General features: G+C 40.8%; 1 protein-coding gene across 1 annotated transcript; it reads right to left on the bottom strand.

Moving 5' to 3' along the window:
* Positions 1-5771: 5771 nt before the first annotated feature.
* On the bottom strand, positions 5772-16585 carry LOC125010088 (ADP-ribosylation factor-like protein 8A). The gene is made up of 7 exons (XM_047588441.1): positions 16172-16585; positions 14593-14673; positions 14325-14398; positions 13122-13215; positions 12798-12865; positions 11179-11249; positions 5772-9291 (listed from the first exon to the last, which is right to left on the bottom strand). Exons 1-7 carry the CDS (start codon positions 16292-16294, stop codon positions 9239-9241), a joined length of 564 nt encoding a protein of 187 aa, XP_047444397.1. The 5' UTR covers positions 16295-16585; the 3' UTR covers positions 5772-9238.
* Between the last annotated feature and the right edge of the window lie 850 nt (positions 16586-17435).

The following is a 17435-nucleotide window of genomic DNA, read 5'->3' as shown; positions in this document are numbered from 1 at the left end:
GCATACAACTACACCAGATGTACAAATACTGTACGAAGCATCTGAGATATATAATAATTAAATATGTAATACTGTATATTACTGGTGAACGTCCGTCCTCTCGTCCTCTCGTCCTCTCTGAGGAGGAGGAGGAGGATTTTCTCCCTGGACAGAGCTGCTCCTCAGCATATCAATGGCCTCTCTACTGTCCCGTTGCCATGGGAAACCAGCCCAAATCCACACTCACACGGTTCTGTTAATTTAAGAACTCAAAGTCTCTTTCCTCTCCCCTGTCCTTGGCCTGGTTACCCCCGGCAACCCACGCAATGGGATTTACAGAAAAGAGGAGCCGATGTTTTCTGGTCCCACAGAGACTCGGAGGAAAAACATATAGACTGGAAAGATGAAGACGGGTCTGGAGCCCAGAGCTTCCTTTAGGAATAGACCTCACACCAAACTAGTTTGGAACTTACATGAGCAGATTCAGCTGAATGAGGCTGACTTTTATGTCACTTGTTTGAAACGATTCCTTAACCCTGAGACTGTGTTTGGATCGCAGGTTAAAATGTGTAAAAAAGTCCAACAGACAGTCTCTGCTAGAATACTGGTGCCCGCATCGATCATTAAAAAAGTATTTAGTTGCTTTGTGGATCAAATTTGGCTCAATTTAGAAGCTTAGTCCAACTGGAGAACCAACCAGCAGACCTAACTAGCCTAGCCTAGCCTAGCCTAGCCAGAGATGATGGGACATGCGACTACACTTCAACCAAAACCTCTCCCTTCTGCTAGGATCAGAAATAAAACACTAACAGTCACCAGCTAATTAGCCTAGCCACGGAAATAAAACACTAGAAAACACCAGCTAATTAGCCTAGCCACGGAAATAAAACACTAGAAAACCCCAGCTAATTAGCCTAGCCACCAGCAGTAGGTAAGAAATGATGGGACATGTGACTGCACTTCAACGAAAAAGCAGAGTTTACATGGATACGAATGAATAACAGGTTGGACATGAGGTGAAGAACGACACTGATGATGATAAACGTTGTGGATTAAGTCATTAACGCAAGAGACGTGGACAGACTTCTAACGCATTATAAGGATCAACCCTTTGACTTCCACACTAAGAAACACAATTAAATATCATTTTTAATCTATATTATTAACGTGCACTGAGTATTTTAACGTATTATTAATAAAATGTTCACACGATTGTTCAGATTAACACAATATAAATACTGAAGCCGTGTGATGTATGTTTTCCAGCTTTGGTCATCAGTTCTAACGGGCTCTATCTCAATAAGTATATATTTAGATATTAGATATTTGTACATATAATGATGTTCACTGGTTATGATGCCAGTTAAAGGGTTAAAAAGCATATTTCAGTCCCTCTTGAATGTGTCGCAGAGCAGAGAGACAGGGAGGAGGAGGAGGAGGAGGAGGGCTTGAACAGAGAGTTTCAGGAGGCTGGAGATGTTGTCCTCATTAGTAGTGATGAGAGCTCGCCCCTCTGGTACAAACCCCCGAACAGAACGCCTCTGTTCCCTAATGAACGACTAGACCTCCATCGGTCATGCCAGAGCGTCTCGGGGACGGAGCGACTGGACGGGAACCAGCTGCAGGGCCGTGGTTACGTAACGGGAAGGTCACAGGTTCAAGGCCCACATCCACACCCACCTCCACCTCCACCCTGCAGCCAGGTGGAGGGATGCTTCACACAGTCACATCCAGACCTCAGCTCCTCCTGCTTCCACTCCCACAGAGTTGGAGGGAGGATGGAGTCAGTCTGGAGGTTTTATCAGTGCGATCACGTCACAACTAAACGACCAAATGCTCCTTCATTTCTCCTTCCAGCTCCTTTTGTCCATCTGCCTTTGAATTGATGAGAAATCTCCTCGACACTTATAAATAAAACCCTGAAAAACAGGACGTCTCTCTGGAGGCCACGCTGCAAAATAGCAAATAAATAATGCAAAAACATTAATGTGAGAGTTCCACAAGGGTCTGTCCTCGGTCCGCTCCTCTTCCTAAAAATGGATTTTAAATAACTGAACCATGTCAGCACGAGCTGGGTTTACATGGACCCAAATAATCTGATTAGAATTATTTTAGAAGCTCAAACTAAGTAAAAATGCTCCATATAAACAGCTCAGTGGGAATAAACTGAGTAAAACTTCATTCTGTTTCACATTGGTAGAATATTCCAGCTGTCAATCATCACGATGTCACATCCTGTTTTTATAAATAACTAAAATTAAACTTCTCCAAAACATTGACTCTTGAACAAACCTCAGCTTCATATTAACCAACTCAAACATACGTGATGTGTTACATGCTTATATGATGTAGTTTTAGTTAAACGCACAGGCCCCGCCCACTAACATGGAAGGGGCGTGGCTTATGACCTATGTACTGCAGCTAGAGAAGCTGTCATGGTGTCATGTACTTGGAGGCTAATTCTAAACTGAAACATGAATTCAGATGACGACGAACGAGCTACTTCCTGTCAGTTAATGACATCAGGAGGAAATGAAATGACTCGTTCATTAGGTTAAAATATTCAGGTCATAATTAGGGTGAGAGAGTGTGTTCAGAGACAGAAACATGAGTATGCATGTGTGTGTGTGTGTGTGTGTGTGTGCAGAATGAATGAATGGATGAATGAAGGGAGAGTGTGTATTTGTGTGTACTCAGTGAACACAAACTAATCTGACCTGAATGCCTCATGCAAACACACACACACACTCAGACTCCTCTCTCTATCTTTGAGAGGACCTTCCACTCTGCACAGGGTTTAAATTTAAAACTTTTTAAGACACGAAGACGACAAATAAGGAAAATCAGAATTACTTTAGAAACAACTAAGTGTATTGTCAGTCAGGACATCGCTGGGGTGGGCTGAGTTAATGAGAAACACAAACATAGCTACTATAATAGTTAAAGCTCATAAAAATCTAACTGTGCATTGAAACAAAAAAGTGAATAAATAGACGTAAAGACTTAAGACCTGCAATACTTTTAAGACTTTCTGTGTGATGTTCAGTTCCTGGTCTCAGTGTCTTCACTGAAATCTCATTCACACCTGTTCTCTGAAACCAGGTCCCAGCAGGTTTTAACCCTGTGAACGTTAGTATTTCACAGAGAACTCGGCCCCCAGAACCTGATAAAAACAAGACCAAACACACACACTCAGAGAGAGAGAGAGAGAGAGAGAGAGAGAGAGAGAGAGAGAGAGAGGAGACCTGGAGCACAATGTTGGTTTTGTTCTGTGGGAAAACTGATGAGGGAAGAAGGAGCGATGAGGAGGAGGAGGAGGAGGAGGAGGGAGGCAGGGGGATACCGTTGCCGTGACAACGAGCTCGGGGTCCCGATGGAGAGCTGGGTTGACTCTCGCTGGGAACAAACACACACACACGGTGGAGGTGGAGGTGGAGGAGGAGGTGGAGGTGGAGGAGGAGGGAGCACCGTGTCCTGCAGACAGGAAACACTGAGGCCTGCTTCTTTGTTGGTGGCGATAAAAGTAGAGCTCCTCCACCTCCTCCACCTCCTCCACACTCGCGCTATGAAAGAGAAGTTTCACACACACTTGTTGACAAGCAGCAGAGAGAGGAGTTAGTCTGGAGGTTTTATCAGTGCGATCACGTCACGGCCAAATGACCAAATGACCAAATGCTCCTTTCAGCTCCTTCTTCTTCCCCTTTTTGTTCATCTGCTTTAGAATCGATGAGAAATCTGAGCTTCGGTTCGGTTCTCTCCTCTCTCCTCTCTCCTCTCTCCTCTACACCGTCGACCATCCACTAAAATAAAAACCCGACCCAGCTCCGTCCAGTCTGTGACCTCATCTGACAACTCGTCCACAAACACAACCACCGACACGGTCCAAGAACCTTTTATAGACTCCAACGTAAAAAATAAAAAACAATTTAAAAAGTAAAAATGCTAAACAGGTAAATAATAATAATACCTTCCATCCTTGTATTTCTATTGTACGAGATGTATTTCATAAAGTGTTATTTTTATTATTTTATTTTATCTTTCATCTGCCCCAGAGACGACGGCAGAAAATTAACCGCCTTGTCTGAGCTCATGTTTATTTATTAATGTTTGTTGTCTCTGTATATTTTAAACCAATGAACTAAAGTTTAGTCTGTGAAGCCACGGACCAGAAAGAGAAGTAAAGGAGAAGTAAAGGAGAAGTAAAGGAGAAGTAAAGGAGAAGCCAGAGAGACCTGGACCAGTAGAAATCATGGAGAAAAAAGAAAGAAAATGGAGGGAAAGATCAAAACAATAAAAAGAGCAGCTAAAAAATAAAAATCTGCTAATGTGTAGAGGACGATATGTTGGATAATAACATGTTTTAACAGGATAAAAACCCGAACCAGTCTCTCAGGGGTGAACTTTGAGTTTTCCTCCCGTCAGTCGTCTTGGTGAATGAACTTGGGTCTGGACGCTTCCTGCAGACAAACTGCTGAGCTCAGCTGCTTCTAATGAAGGGACAAATTAGTCTGAATGAGAGCTTGACCCCTCAGGACACATGGCCTCATCACACACAGTCAGTGTGTGTCTGCCGCCACCTGCTGTCTCTGCACTGACACTGCAGCAAAGGATGCAGAAAAAAAAAAATAGTTTGATTTTATACGTTCAAGATGAAAGGATTCAGAGTTAATTAAACCTGCAGCTAATTCTTTATCACAGACGATGGGGGACCAACCTTCCTTCTTCACAAAGCTCTCAACCTTTAAAGGAGAATAAAAGTCCAGGAGTAAAACTTCAGGGATCTGAACACAAAGTTGTTGTTTGTTTTTTCTTTCTTTTCTTACTTCTGTTTTGCTCCACAACGAACGCTCCTAATATGTGAAATATCATTACTCCTGAAGGTAAACGTACTCTCACCATTCACTACTCACTCTGTACTGTGTACAATCTTCTGTAGTATCTGTCAGGACGTATCGATCTAATATTCGATAGTAGCGATACCAAGGTCAGTGTCGATACCAGCGCGCTGAGATCGATACGATTTTGTTTCAGTTTCTTCTAAAGTTTTACACTCAAATCTCAGCATCACAGCTGGAACTGATGCTGTTACACGGAGGAGAAGACGATTTTTATATTTATTATCACATTGTTGCTTTTGTTTATTTATTTTGCTCAGCTGACTCTATTTTCCACTGTTGTGTTGTTTACATTGTCACATTTATATTTTTATTATTGTTCCTTTTTCTTATTTTGCATTAATGAGTTTTGTTTTTCTAAAACATTTGAGTTCAGTAAAAGGAGAATTATTTAAGTTTTAAACTTTTCAGTAGTTTTACATTGTGAAAAACAATTTTATTTGCCTAAAATATTTGTCCAATATTTTATCATAATCAACTAAAGGCAAAGTTACGAAGTGATTCAATGATCATGATATTTCAAGAAAAACGCATCGATATCGGCTTTAGCGATACTAGCCCTGTATTTACTTGGTATCGGCTCGATACAGGGCTAGTATCGCCCAGCCCTAATATCTGTTATGTTCATTTGCAATTCAATACTTTTTGTTACAATCCAACTACTTTTCATATAGATGCCAATACTTACACATTCTTTATTCTTTTCTTTTTTAATCTCATTTTTTACACAGTCCATTTTTTTTTAATTCTTGTTATTTGTTTTCTGTTGCAAACTGCAACTTCCCCACTGTGGGACAAATAAAGGTTTTCTATTCTCTTCTAACGTGTAACGTGACGTATTCTGTCCTTCCACTCGTTCCTCCGTGTTGTTTTCCAGGTGAAGTGAGGAACGTGACGCCGTTTCTCCATAGTATTTAATTAGTATCATACACAAGCATGTTTCTATTAAAACACATTTTAACAACTGAATCAAACAATGATGTACAAACAGGTTCAGACTGACAGGCCGTCCCACCGTGTCCATCCTGCACGAGCAAACGATCCCAACTAGACCCGGGTCAGTGAAGCTTTTGGATCAGATCCACGTTCACATCAGAGCCGCTTCTCTCTGCGACGTTTCTGCCTAAAACTCATGCACCTTGTAGCTCATTGTTCAAGGCTGCAGATCATCGTAAAGCTCTGCAACTTACAACTTAGTGAGCAAACGTAGAGTTAAATCATTTTAGTTTTTCAGTCTTTAGCTGCAGAAATGATCCAACAGCAGCTCACTGAGATTTAACATCTCAACTGATTTAATGTTAAGGTAAAACCATACGTTGATCTTTCTTTAGGTTTTATTCTGCAGCTGTATTTGGCATAACTGCCAGTTTATTAGGTACATCTCTCTAGAGTGAATTCCGTCTTGGTTTGACTGCACTGGTTTCTTATTTGGCCTCATATAAATAACAGTAGAAACCGCAGACAGTTCACCTCCTAAACAAACTACCAGTTCTGACGTTGAGAGGAGCATTTACTGCAGAGCTGTTTGCTTTAGCCTCCATTACAATCCATCAGCTTCAGTTTGCACGTGCAGGATCACAGGTCTTCACTAAATTATCTCCCGTAAAATAAAATAAAAAAAACAATAAAAAAACAGGTCAAACTTCAAATCACATTGACCAAATTCCAACGTGTCGGCCTGTGAGAGAAGCAGTGAGAGCCCACGGGCGTCATTTCATCCTGGGAGAGAAGACGAAGCAGCTAAAACCACGACGCTCGCTGCTTTATTGCACTTGTTTCCAGTTCGCTTCTTTGTGTCGTGCGCCTGCGTCGCTCTCCCTCAGGTTGACACTGGATTTTAAGGCCGTTTTAAGATCCTCAGGTGCCACGGACGTGGACGTACGTACCCCCCCATAAACCCCCCCACCCCCCGGCCTCAGCATGCAAACACAAGACAGCGATCAGGACCCACAGCAGCGGCTGGTGAACCGACCGTTTAACACATGAAGGATCAGACTGAGACGTCCTCTTTCTAATCTGGTCTAGTGTGAAGAACTAAGAGTCGCGTTGCTGGTTCAGAAAACACCAGAACCTGAGACCTGAAGCAGCTGCAGAACGACGTTACCACGGCTCCTTCAGACAGAAGCTCTGAGAAACCGGAAGCTTTTCACTGTCGAGCTAAAGGAGACGCTCGCTCTCTCGCTCTTTGTGGGTCAAACATCACATTGTTGGTTATAAAGGTGTTGGATCTTGCACTAAATTTGGTTTCGGCATCAAGAAATAAATGGTTGATGCCGCGGTGGAAGCGACGTACGTGAGTTTGGCTCAAGCGTACGTCGCCACAGGTTCCTCACGTCTCTGAAGAGTCAAAGCCAACGTTTGGATAAAGATGTTTGAGGAGGAACGAGACCAGATTCACACGGACGCTGACGAGCTGCTGGTTTTCTCCTGGTGGAATAAATCCAGAGGGACAGAAACACGCAGCTGTTTGGAAAGACGACGATATTTCTGTGTGAAAACATCTCGTTTGTCCCGACAGTGTAAAGCTCCCACATGTTTGACCACTTAGTACAGAAAGGCTGATTCATTCTGCCGTCTGATTGGCTGCTGGACCAGGACGTGAGGATCTTTGTGAGGTTTTGTTTTCAAACAGACAAGATGAATTTTCAAGCCTTTTATTCTACGAACGGATTATTTTCACACATTAAAGTGAAAATGTCCTCTGATCTCTAACTCTGACAGATTAAATATTAAAGGCTGCAGGTTAAATCCTAAATGTTTGACGTCTCATCTTTGTATAATTCAGATTATAACTCAATTTTAATAAGAAAAAATCTGAAGTCTTTGATCAGAAACCAATAAATAAACAGCAGCATGACGTCGTTGAATTTTTGCATTTTAAATAAGTAAATATTTAAAGATTTGATGCATGAATTCATTAAATTCAAACTATTTGTTTTAATTCAGAGTTTGCAGCCAGACCTTCTCTTTTTTATTAGGTTTATTTTTGTTCCGTTTTTGTTTTAAAGAAGCACCTGACGTCACGAATCAGGAAATAAAATAACATGAATACATGTTAAAAGTTAAAAGCTGCTGATGATTTAACACACGAGATCACATGACACCTCTGGTCCAATCAGCAGCCACCTGAGAGCAGAACGACCACGGTGGATTTTTACGAGTCAAAAAGAACCAACGGTAAAAAATAAAGACAATATAAAACAAATATGAAACAAACAAAAAGCTTATTACAGAGATATGAACAGAAACGATAACCAGTTAAAGTACCACTTCCTTAAGTCTGGACAGATCAGGTTATGTCACAATAAGAAGATTATTAACATTATTCTCATTATTAATATCTTACAAAACCAAAAATCAACAGTGCAATAAAAAGGTTTTTAATCCGTCGCTCGGCAGAAAAGAAAAAGAAAAAGAGAGAGAGAGAGAGAAAGACGGCGAGGGGGCGACGAGGGAAGAAAGAGAACATCCAAAATTAAGAAACGAGAAGAAAGAAGGAATACGGAGGAGGACAAGCAGTTTACAACGGACGGGGGAGGAAGAGGAGGAGGAGGAGGAAGAGGAGGAGGAGGAGGAGGGGTTATATAAATGTGAAATAATGAAGGGATGGATGGAGGAAAGGATGAGAGGGGAAGAGGAGGATGATGGGAAAAGATCAGATCCACACAACAGGCGTCGGCTAACGATGCTAACGATGCTAACGAGGCTAACGAGGCTAAACCAGTCTCTTTATGGCCGTTAAAGGAAAAACAGGCTTTTTCCTTTTTACTCAGGTTCAGGTTGTGATGAAATGACTGTGTCTGTTGTGAGGATCTGAGCAGATGCACGGATACCACTTCACCTTCAGCGCTCCCACAAAGCAAACACCGGCTCTGACCTGCAAACCCTGAATAAATAACACTCCATCACCAGGAACTCAGAGCGTCCTGCTTCTGTTTCCTGGATTCAAATGAAAATACTGCACCGAAATGTCTCCGAAACCCCAGTAACACCTGCACTGATGGAGCCGAGGACGTGTTTTCACAGGCTAAAACAAAAACTATACATTAAGAACTTAAGTCGTATTCACCAGAACGTCTGCAGGTCTCGTTCACACGGAGGAAGGACGATGCAAAACTAAAAGAAATGTTTAAAAATCCCGTCATGAATCTCCAGAAAACACAGAGTTCTTCCTGGTTCTGCTTTAACTTTTAATTTAAGAGGTATCTGTGCATCACGGGGGGGGGGGGGGGGGGGGGGGTTAATGTGGTGGTGGAGAGGTAGACGGGGGGGAGGATAGCTGGGAGGGAGGGGGGAGGAGGAGGGAGGGGGGAGGGGTTTGGGGTCAGGTGGGCTTGGCCTGTTCTGTCGGGTCGAGTCATTTCTCAGGAACTCCTCTTAGTCCGGGAGTGTTGGATCAACCACTGGAGAGTGATGTCTGCAGAGAGAGGGGGGAGGGAGGGAGGGGGGGGGGAGATATTTATGACGTTTGGATAAAGTCCAGTTGTGTGTGTTGTGTTCTGTGTTCTTCTAAATTCTAAAAACGCAGCCAGGACTAAACAGCAACGAGCACAAATTTACACTTATTTATCATAAAATGTCACCGTTTTTTAAAGGAAAGATTATTAAACATCAACATTCTCCTGATTTATTTGTTGTTATTTGACGGATTTTATATGGATACGTCTGAAAAAAAAAACACCTCATGAGACAGTAACAACGTTTTTTTATTGAGATCTTTAGGTTTTTGCTCATTCTAGACGCAGCCAGTCATGAGACTTCGCTGAATTAAATCTGGGATTTGTTTGCTGTGTGATGTTGCTTCATTTATCTGATTCGTTCGTCTTTGTCTTCTTTCAGGAGCTTTGGGTGAAAATCTGTTGATGTTTTGTGTCATTTTTGTGCAGAAGGACGTAAAAAGCTTTTAAGCTTCTGTGTGTGACACAGGATGAACCATAAATCATGGAGGCTTTTAATTTCATTTAAACTCTATGTTCACTTTAGGACAGTTTGGTTCATTTTCATCATTTAATTCTCTGCAGCAGATGAGGTTGAATGTTCAGGCCTCAGTAAGAATAAACAGTAATAACTAACTATGTTCTTAATCAGTGTTAATTGTTTGTCCTTATATCAGTAAATCGTTATATTTTACTACAGATGTGACACCAGAATCAGAACGACCACTTCTCCATCTTCACCATGTGGCTGTGAACAAACTCAGAATAAGTTTCTAGATCCATCGCTTCTAAAAGACTTTGGTTTTACCTCTGAGGTGAGAACAGATTCCTTCACACCCATCCACCACCCCCAGCTCCTCGCCCTTAAAGGGCCGGCGTACTCTGTCCAAGGTGCCCCCTGGACAGCGTCAGATGCCTCGTCAATAAACGGACTTTTCACGTATGAACGAGAGCGCAACATAACGAACACCTTCGCCACATTAAGCCCCGCCCCCAAACCGTTTGATTGGCCCGGGGCAGATTTCATCCGGGGATAAATAAATCCAAACAGAGCTACTCCGCTGAGCTTCGAATAGACATTATAGTGGGTAGGTTTGAACATGTTTATCCATCAGCTGTTATGAGAAGCCGCAGAGGCTAACACTTAGCATGCTAACAACAAGACACAGTGAAAGGACGGTGCCACTGTGTGAAAATCTAAAATTTAAACTGAAATCTAATCTATGAATTTACCATCAACCTGAACACTTTACAGCGTATGGACAAGTTCCAGCTACAGGTTTGTGAAAAACCACGAGGGGGCGCTGTTCACATGGCCTCTCCTCATCCAGAACGCACATCTAAAGGCAGCATGACCTTAATAAACTACATTTATCTGTCCCGTCCATTTAATGCATTAAATAACACTTTCAGGGTTTGTTGAGGTAAAAACCAGTTCCATATAAATGAAACATGATGAAAGTAAATATCTGATTTGCAGATTTGTCCTATGAATTAACAGGTTTAAATAATAAACACAGGTTCATTCTGTGGGATAGTTTTTAATCTCTAGGTCAAAAAAGAATCAAAACTGTCTCAGGAGGCTTTAGAGAACCTAGAGTCTTTTAAATAATCTTTATTTTTATTTCTCTGGGGGATTAATGAAGCATCCACCCATTAATGATAATAGTCATTTATAACAGCACTGCCCTCTAGTGGCGGCTACAGAGCTAATGTCTACACACTGACCAGTGAACACGGAGCTGGTTTAATGCTTTTATAAATGTTCTTTACGTGTGTGTGCGTGTGCGTGTGTGTGTGTGTGTGTGTGTGTGTGTGTGTGTGTGTGCGTGTGTGTGTGTGCGTGTGTGTGTGTGTGTTTGTTGTACCGATGTTGTCTTTCTCCTTGCAGGAGATGGAGTAGCAGCAGATCTCTCTGTCCTGGATGGCCGACAGGTTCCTGATTAAAACAAAAACAAAACACACAAATAACTTAAAATAAAAACCAACAGTCACAGACAGAGACGCCGACACTTTAACCCAACAACCGTCTGATGTTCCTGAGGGTTTTCTGTAGCTGTCTATTAAATGCCAACATTTAAATCAGATTCAGGTTTTATTAATTTACGCAGCAGCTCTCATCATCTCACAGTGAAACACACAAATTCAGAACCTGCAGAAATAAATATAAATCGGATGAAATAAATATTTAATTAATCAGGGACTTTGAAGCTGAATATTTCTTCTTTTATCCTGGTTAAGTCCGGTCTACGACACAGAGACCTGACCAGGAATCCATGAGGAATATGATCTGACATTATCCTTTAAAATGTGATTGGTTAAATTTTCTTCTTGCTTCTTGTTTATTTTCCTTCATGTGGCTCTTGTCTGAACGTTCTCTCTTCTCAGAATGAGCCAATGATCGTCACATCATCATTTCCTCATGTTGTTAACAAAGTGCTTCATATTCTCCATGTGGATCATTTCCCGTTGAGCTGCTCCTCGTGGTGACAGTTCCAGTTAAACCCGAACCATTTCCAGGTTAGTGAGACCGGCCCTCGTCTCTTCTCTACATCTTCTGCTCAAGTCGTCGCTGAGGCACGAATTCGGTGAATGAGGACTTTTATCACTTCTCCTCCATCGTTTATGCTCCTTTCTCCTTTGTTTTCTTTTCAGGATATTAAAAATACTTCACGATGTAAAATCAAGTATCGCCAAAAGACATTTTTACGATACTAATGTAAAAGTCGTGCGGCTTTAATGCGACACTGAAACGAAGCATCGGGTGTGAGTAACCTGCAGCTTCAGTGCTAAGTTGACGTGGAGGCTACGACGTTAGCGTGGATACTGTATATACACTGTACATACTATATAAACTGTACACACTGTATATAAACTGTACATACTGTATATACACTGTACATACTATATTAACTGTACATACTGTATATACACTGTACATACTTTATAAACTGTACATATTGACTGTCAGAGAGCTGTATACATACATCAGATCTGATCTGTTATTGTTTGTTTATTGCTTGTATATAATCCCAATATGAGCGTGGGATAATTAAACATTGTCTCACGTCTTAATGAAGAATGTGTGGCGTTAACTGAGGAGGGTTAGAGACACAGACTTTTGTACGACTCGTGTTCAGAGAAATTCACACAAATGCTCCAGCTGCTGTTGTTTTGTTCTAATATTGTTCGTTTTAATGTTGTCTGATTGTCTGTTGTATGATTTGTAGTTGTGAGGTCTTAAAGTCCTGTCAAAGAGGAATCTTCTTATTTTGGGATTACGACCGAAATATTGTGCATTGTCCCGGTTCAATAAACTAATGAATGAAATGAACGAAAGTGAAGCAGGAAGTAGAAACAACAATTAACCGCACTAATGAAAAAAGACACAGTTTAGTGTTTGGGTGGAGTTGTTACAGAGTGAGAGACTGATGAGGTAGAAGTGGAAGTGACTTGCGCTAGCGTAGCTACATGTGAGGTTACTCACATCCTCTCTATGAGCTCCTTCTCGTCCAGAGCTCCAGGCAGATCCCGCTTATTCCCCAGAACCAAAACCTGAAGAGAGACACGAGGAGAAACCTTCAGATACTGGACCCACATTAACAAAAACACCAATAATAAAAGGAAATAAAAGGTTCATTTTCAAAAGCTCATTCTGTTTATATAAGAAAACAGGTCCAGTCTTTCAGTCTGTACGTGAAGTAACGAACTCAGGTCAGATTATTAAATTAGTTAGGTCAGGTTAAATCAGTTTTTAGTCTGTTTCAGTCCTGGTTCAGTCAGATCCGGGCCGGTCTGGTCTTGTTCTTACAGGAATTCCTTGGAGCTGAGGTTTGTCCAGCAGGTTGTGGAGTTCGTTCTTGGAGGCTTCGATCTTCTCTGGGTCGGCTGCGTCCACCATGTAACTGCAACGGAACCAAAACATGCGTTCAACGTTAACGCTGGAGTAAGAAGGAGACACATAAGTTACTGAAACCTGACTCACTGCGCCTGAAGCTTTCTACCAGGACTGGACGGTTTACAGCGAATAACGCACACATTTTCATCATGATGTGACTTTATTTTACAGCGTTCACACACAGTTTCACAGCCTTTTCATTGTTGCTGCATCACTGAGAGCTGGTGGAGGTAAAGTTGTGCAGAAAAAGGAACCGTGTCTGTGGTTTGGAGGTTTTCATGGTTTCAAAGAATCCGACACTGACAATCATTTTATGCTAAAAGCTACAGTCACACTACTTTTTGTGCAATAAGTTCACACCACACGACATTTCTCACACTGAGAAGTGATAAAAGTCGCTGCATATTAGTAACATACAGTGTATATAAAGGAGATCAGACATATATGAATAGAAGAGGTGGTGGCAGTCTGCAGCCAATCACAAGATAGTATTTCTTGTTGCAGGGTAAATTCCCAAAAAGCTGCACTTGCAAAATAGAGCTTCAGCATTTAATTGTTTTGTCCTGAAAGTCCAAATGATGCAGAAGGAGCTTGTTTATCATTTGGTTTAAAGGACTGTGAGTAATATACTGATAAATTATCTTTAAACACACTTCACCCTGGCTCTGCTAAAAGATGTTTAAAAGGTTCTGTATTCTGACAGAAACAGTCTTTGTCTGATTCCTCACTTTATTAGAATCATGAGCTAGTGTGGAATTATTCTATATTCACTTAATTAACTATTTTATTGTCATGTTAAGTCAATGTACCGCAGTAATTCTTCTCTCAACCAGAACAAAATGTTGGAAACATCTGATTATTCATGAAAAAATAAAATAAAATACTGTGATATGCATGTTTGGTCACACCGTCCAGTCCTAGTTTCTATCTCACCTTAGCTCCACATAAACATTTAACTACAGTTTGACAAACTCTTGTCATAAACTTTGTGAGATTCGCTGTCAGACGTCTCTTGTCCGTCTTCCAGGGTTGTTGCTGCTGTGTTTGGTCCCAGTAGAGATGTCACAGCGGCCCATTTAGAGGACGCTTGCCACCACTTAGGAAACCAGGACTTACACGATGGCGCTGACTCCTCGACAGTAACGCTCCCACATGCTCCTGAACCGGGGCTGGCCACCGATATCCCACAGCTACAGGTACGAGAGGAGGAGGAGACGCAGTTAAATAAGTGTTATAATGACATGTAGATGTTCTACGAATGAGGTAAAGTCCTCTGCTGTTCAGGAGGTGGTCTTTAACGGGACCGGACTCTCTGTGGGTTCACACCTGGACTCTAGAGACCAGACCGGGGCTTAAAACCTCACGACTTTATTCATCTACGAACCTTGATGGTGACGTTGCCCTTAGTGATCTTCCTCATGTTGAATCCCACCGTGGGAATCATGTCTTCGCTGAACTGTCCGGACTGAAACACAGAAACACATTTACTGATATGATGCTCTGTCTTTAAATAAAAGGTTTAAATGGGAAAAGAAACGTATCGGTCCAGTAAAAACAAAGGAGCGCGGTAGAAACGACCTCCCTCCGCCTCCTGAAGTCCGGCTGCTCCTCTGAGTCCATGTTTGCTTTATTTCTGTTTCACTATATTGAACGGCCTTTATATTTTACTGTGTTTTTAGCTAAATGTATCATCCACTGTTTGACTAAAACTATCTTTTTATTTTTTGCTACACGTCTTTCTCTCTCTTCTCTCTTTCACCGTCTACCTCCATCAGAATCACTGAGTTAATCTATCTATCTATCTATCTATCTATCTATCTATCTATCTATCTATCTATCTAATCAACCCAATAACACCACAGAGTTTAATACAGCAAAGATGGCAGCACAAAAAAAAAACACACACACACATGACGGCTGCAGTATTTTCTCCTTAAATGATAACAATTGTCATGTGTGTTATATATGTTTAATAAGAGCAGAACCTCATCTATCAAATATTGTTTTACATGGATATGAATGAATAACAAGTTAGATATGAGGTGAAAAACAAGACTGACAGTTCTAAACATTTTTCTTTTATATAATTTTGGACTGGATTAAGACATGGATCACTAACACACTTCGTAAGGCGTGAATATTAATACACTGAGACTAAACAGCCGTCAGCAATGAGCCTAAATTCCCCTTCTTATTTCTTACAAAAGTTCATTTTGATAAATATTTTTAATAAATATTCCCTTAAATTACTCTTTCTTCTTAGCACTAAAACAAAATGGAAAAAAGTCTTACACAGTCTTTGTTTATAGGTTATTATTCAGTCAGTCTCGATTAGATTAAACTGTGTGTGTCATTACACGGGTGCAGATCAATGAAATAAATGGACACTACAATTGCACTTTGGTATCTAACCAGAAGTGCAGTAAGCAGTAAATGCATGTAGCATAAACAGTGTGATATATTGGAGGTAAAGCACAAGTTGTTTTTCTAGCATGTGGACAATATTTACAGGTGAGACCATATAACGTTACACAGATGCTACACACACACAATGACTGATTGAGCTACTTTTACCGTATTACACAGATACATCCGTGTGTTAAATATAAGTAGCCTATAAACAGGAACCGATTCCCACTAGAGGAAATGGTCAGAGGATAAATTACGGAATATAAAACACGGGTAAAGTGAACATCAGTGCATAAATAAGACGTTACTGGTCCGGCTACACTTGAGGTCAAATTGAGCCCCCGAACTAAAACGTGCTTGACACCCCTGAGCTAACACAAGAGACATGAGCAGCTTTTTATTTTATTTTATTTTTTTTTTTAACACATTCTGAGGTTTAAATCGCTAAAATATCGCCCCCGTCCTGCTCGGGTCTGGCTGACCTCACCTCTGCAGGATAACAATGGACGCTACAGCCAGATGCGTTAGCACATCTGTTAGCGGCTACAACTCACCGCTATCACGTTGACGAAGGTCGTCTTCCCGGAGTACTGCAGCCCCACCAGGGTCAGCTCCATCTCCTCCTTCCAGAAGAGCGCCTTGAACCAGTCCAGCAGCTTGTTAATCAGCGCTATCATCTTTATCGTCCCCGGTGCTGATGCTAATGCTAACGGCTGCTGCTGCTGCTGCTGTGGCTACGGCTAGGTGGCTAACGCCCCAACAGTCCCGTTCTGCTGAACGTTGACAGTCACTATGACGACCACGTGCGGTAACTGGAAACCCGACGACGCCGAAACACTTGTACATGAACCGAAAATAAGGTTTAATAGGGTTTTATTTTCGTCTTTCTGTCTTTATGTTTACTAGCTACGCCTTTTCCTACCAGCGACGTCAAGACAGAAGCAGTTACGCGACCCCACATCCGGTGAAGCCCTTCGAAATAAAAATGAAATTAACAATAATAATAAAAAACACACAATTAAATAAAGATTCGAGGTTTACGTGATTTCAGTTATAATAATTTATCCACAGTAAATAAAAATAAGAGACTTTTTACTCGGTAGTTGTGTTTTAAATTGGTCCTCTTTTTATTTTTGATCTTATCTGGGAGGAGGGCGTCGGAGCAGCTTCCGGTTTGGGTGGGGCTGATTCAGGAAGTAGAGGAGAGCGGAGAAAAGACTAAACAGATAGACGAACCGTGTCTGAGTTACTACCCTCTACTGGCCAAATGAAGCAATAACACCCTTTATTATTATATTATATTATATTATATTATATTATATTATATTATATTATATTATATTATATTATATTATATTATATTATATTATATTATATTATATTATATTATATTATATTATATGCTTTAACTACCAGACCAATAAATAAATAATTAAAAATAAAAAATAGCTTCTTATTTCTTCTCATTTCTTCAACAACCATGTGGAAAGACAAGAAAACCACTAATCAGCCTGGACTCTGGAGACATGGAAAAAGTGTATTTGTTCTTCATCTAATGTTAATAACAAAAAAACAAACAAACAAAAACTATTTATAATAAAATGAAAACAAAAAAAAAAAAACTAAAATAACACAAATAGCAGGAGGAGAGGGTCCTAACCAGTTAGCATAAAATTAGTATTCCCAATAGTTTATCAGTAGAATAAATTTACATTCCTATGTAATAATTAATGAAATAAAATTATTTAAAAATAACAGAAAAATAAATACTTCACTGTCTGAACGGTACATTGATGGAAATTCATAAAGTTAAGACAA

Source organism: Mugil cephalus, chromosome 1, assembly GCF_022458985.1.
Source record: "Mugil cephalus isolate CIBA_MC_2020 chromosome 1, CIBA_Mcephalus_1.1, whole genome shotgun sequence".
Taxonomy (NCBI): domain Eukaryota; kingdom Metazoa; phylum Chordata; class Actinopteri; order Mugiliformes; family Mugilidae; genus Mugil; species Mugil cephalus.
Note: the sequence above shows the minus strand (reverse complement) of the source record. Positions and strands in the feature narration are given on the sequence as shown.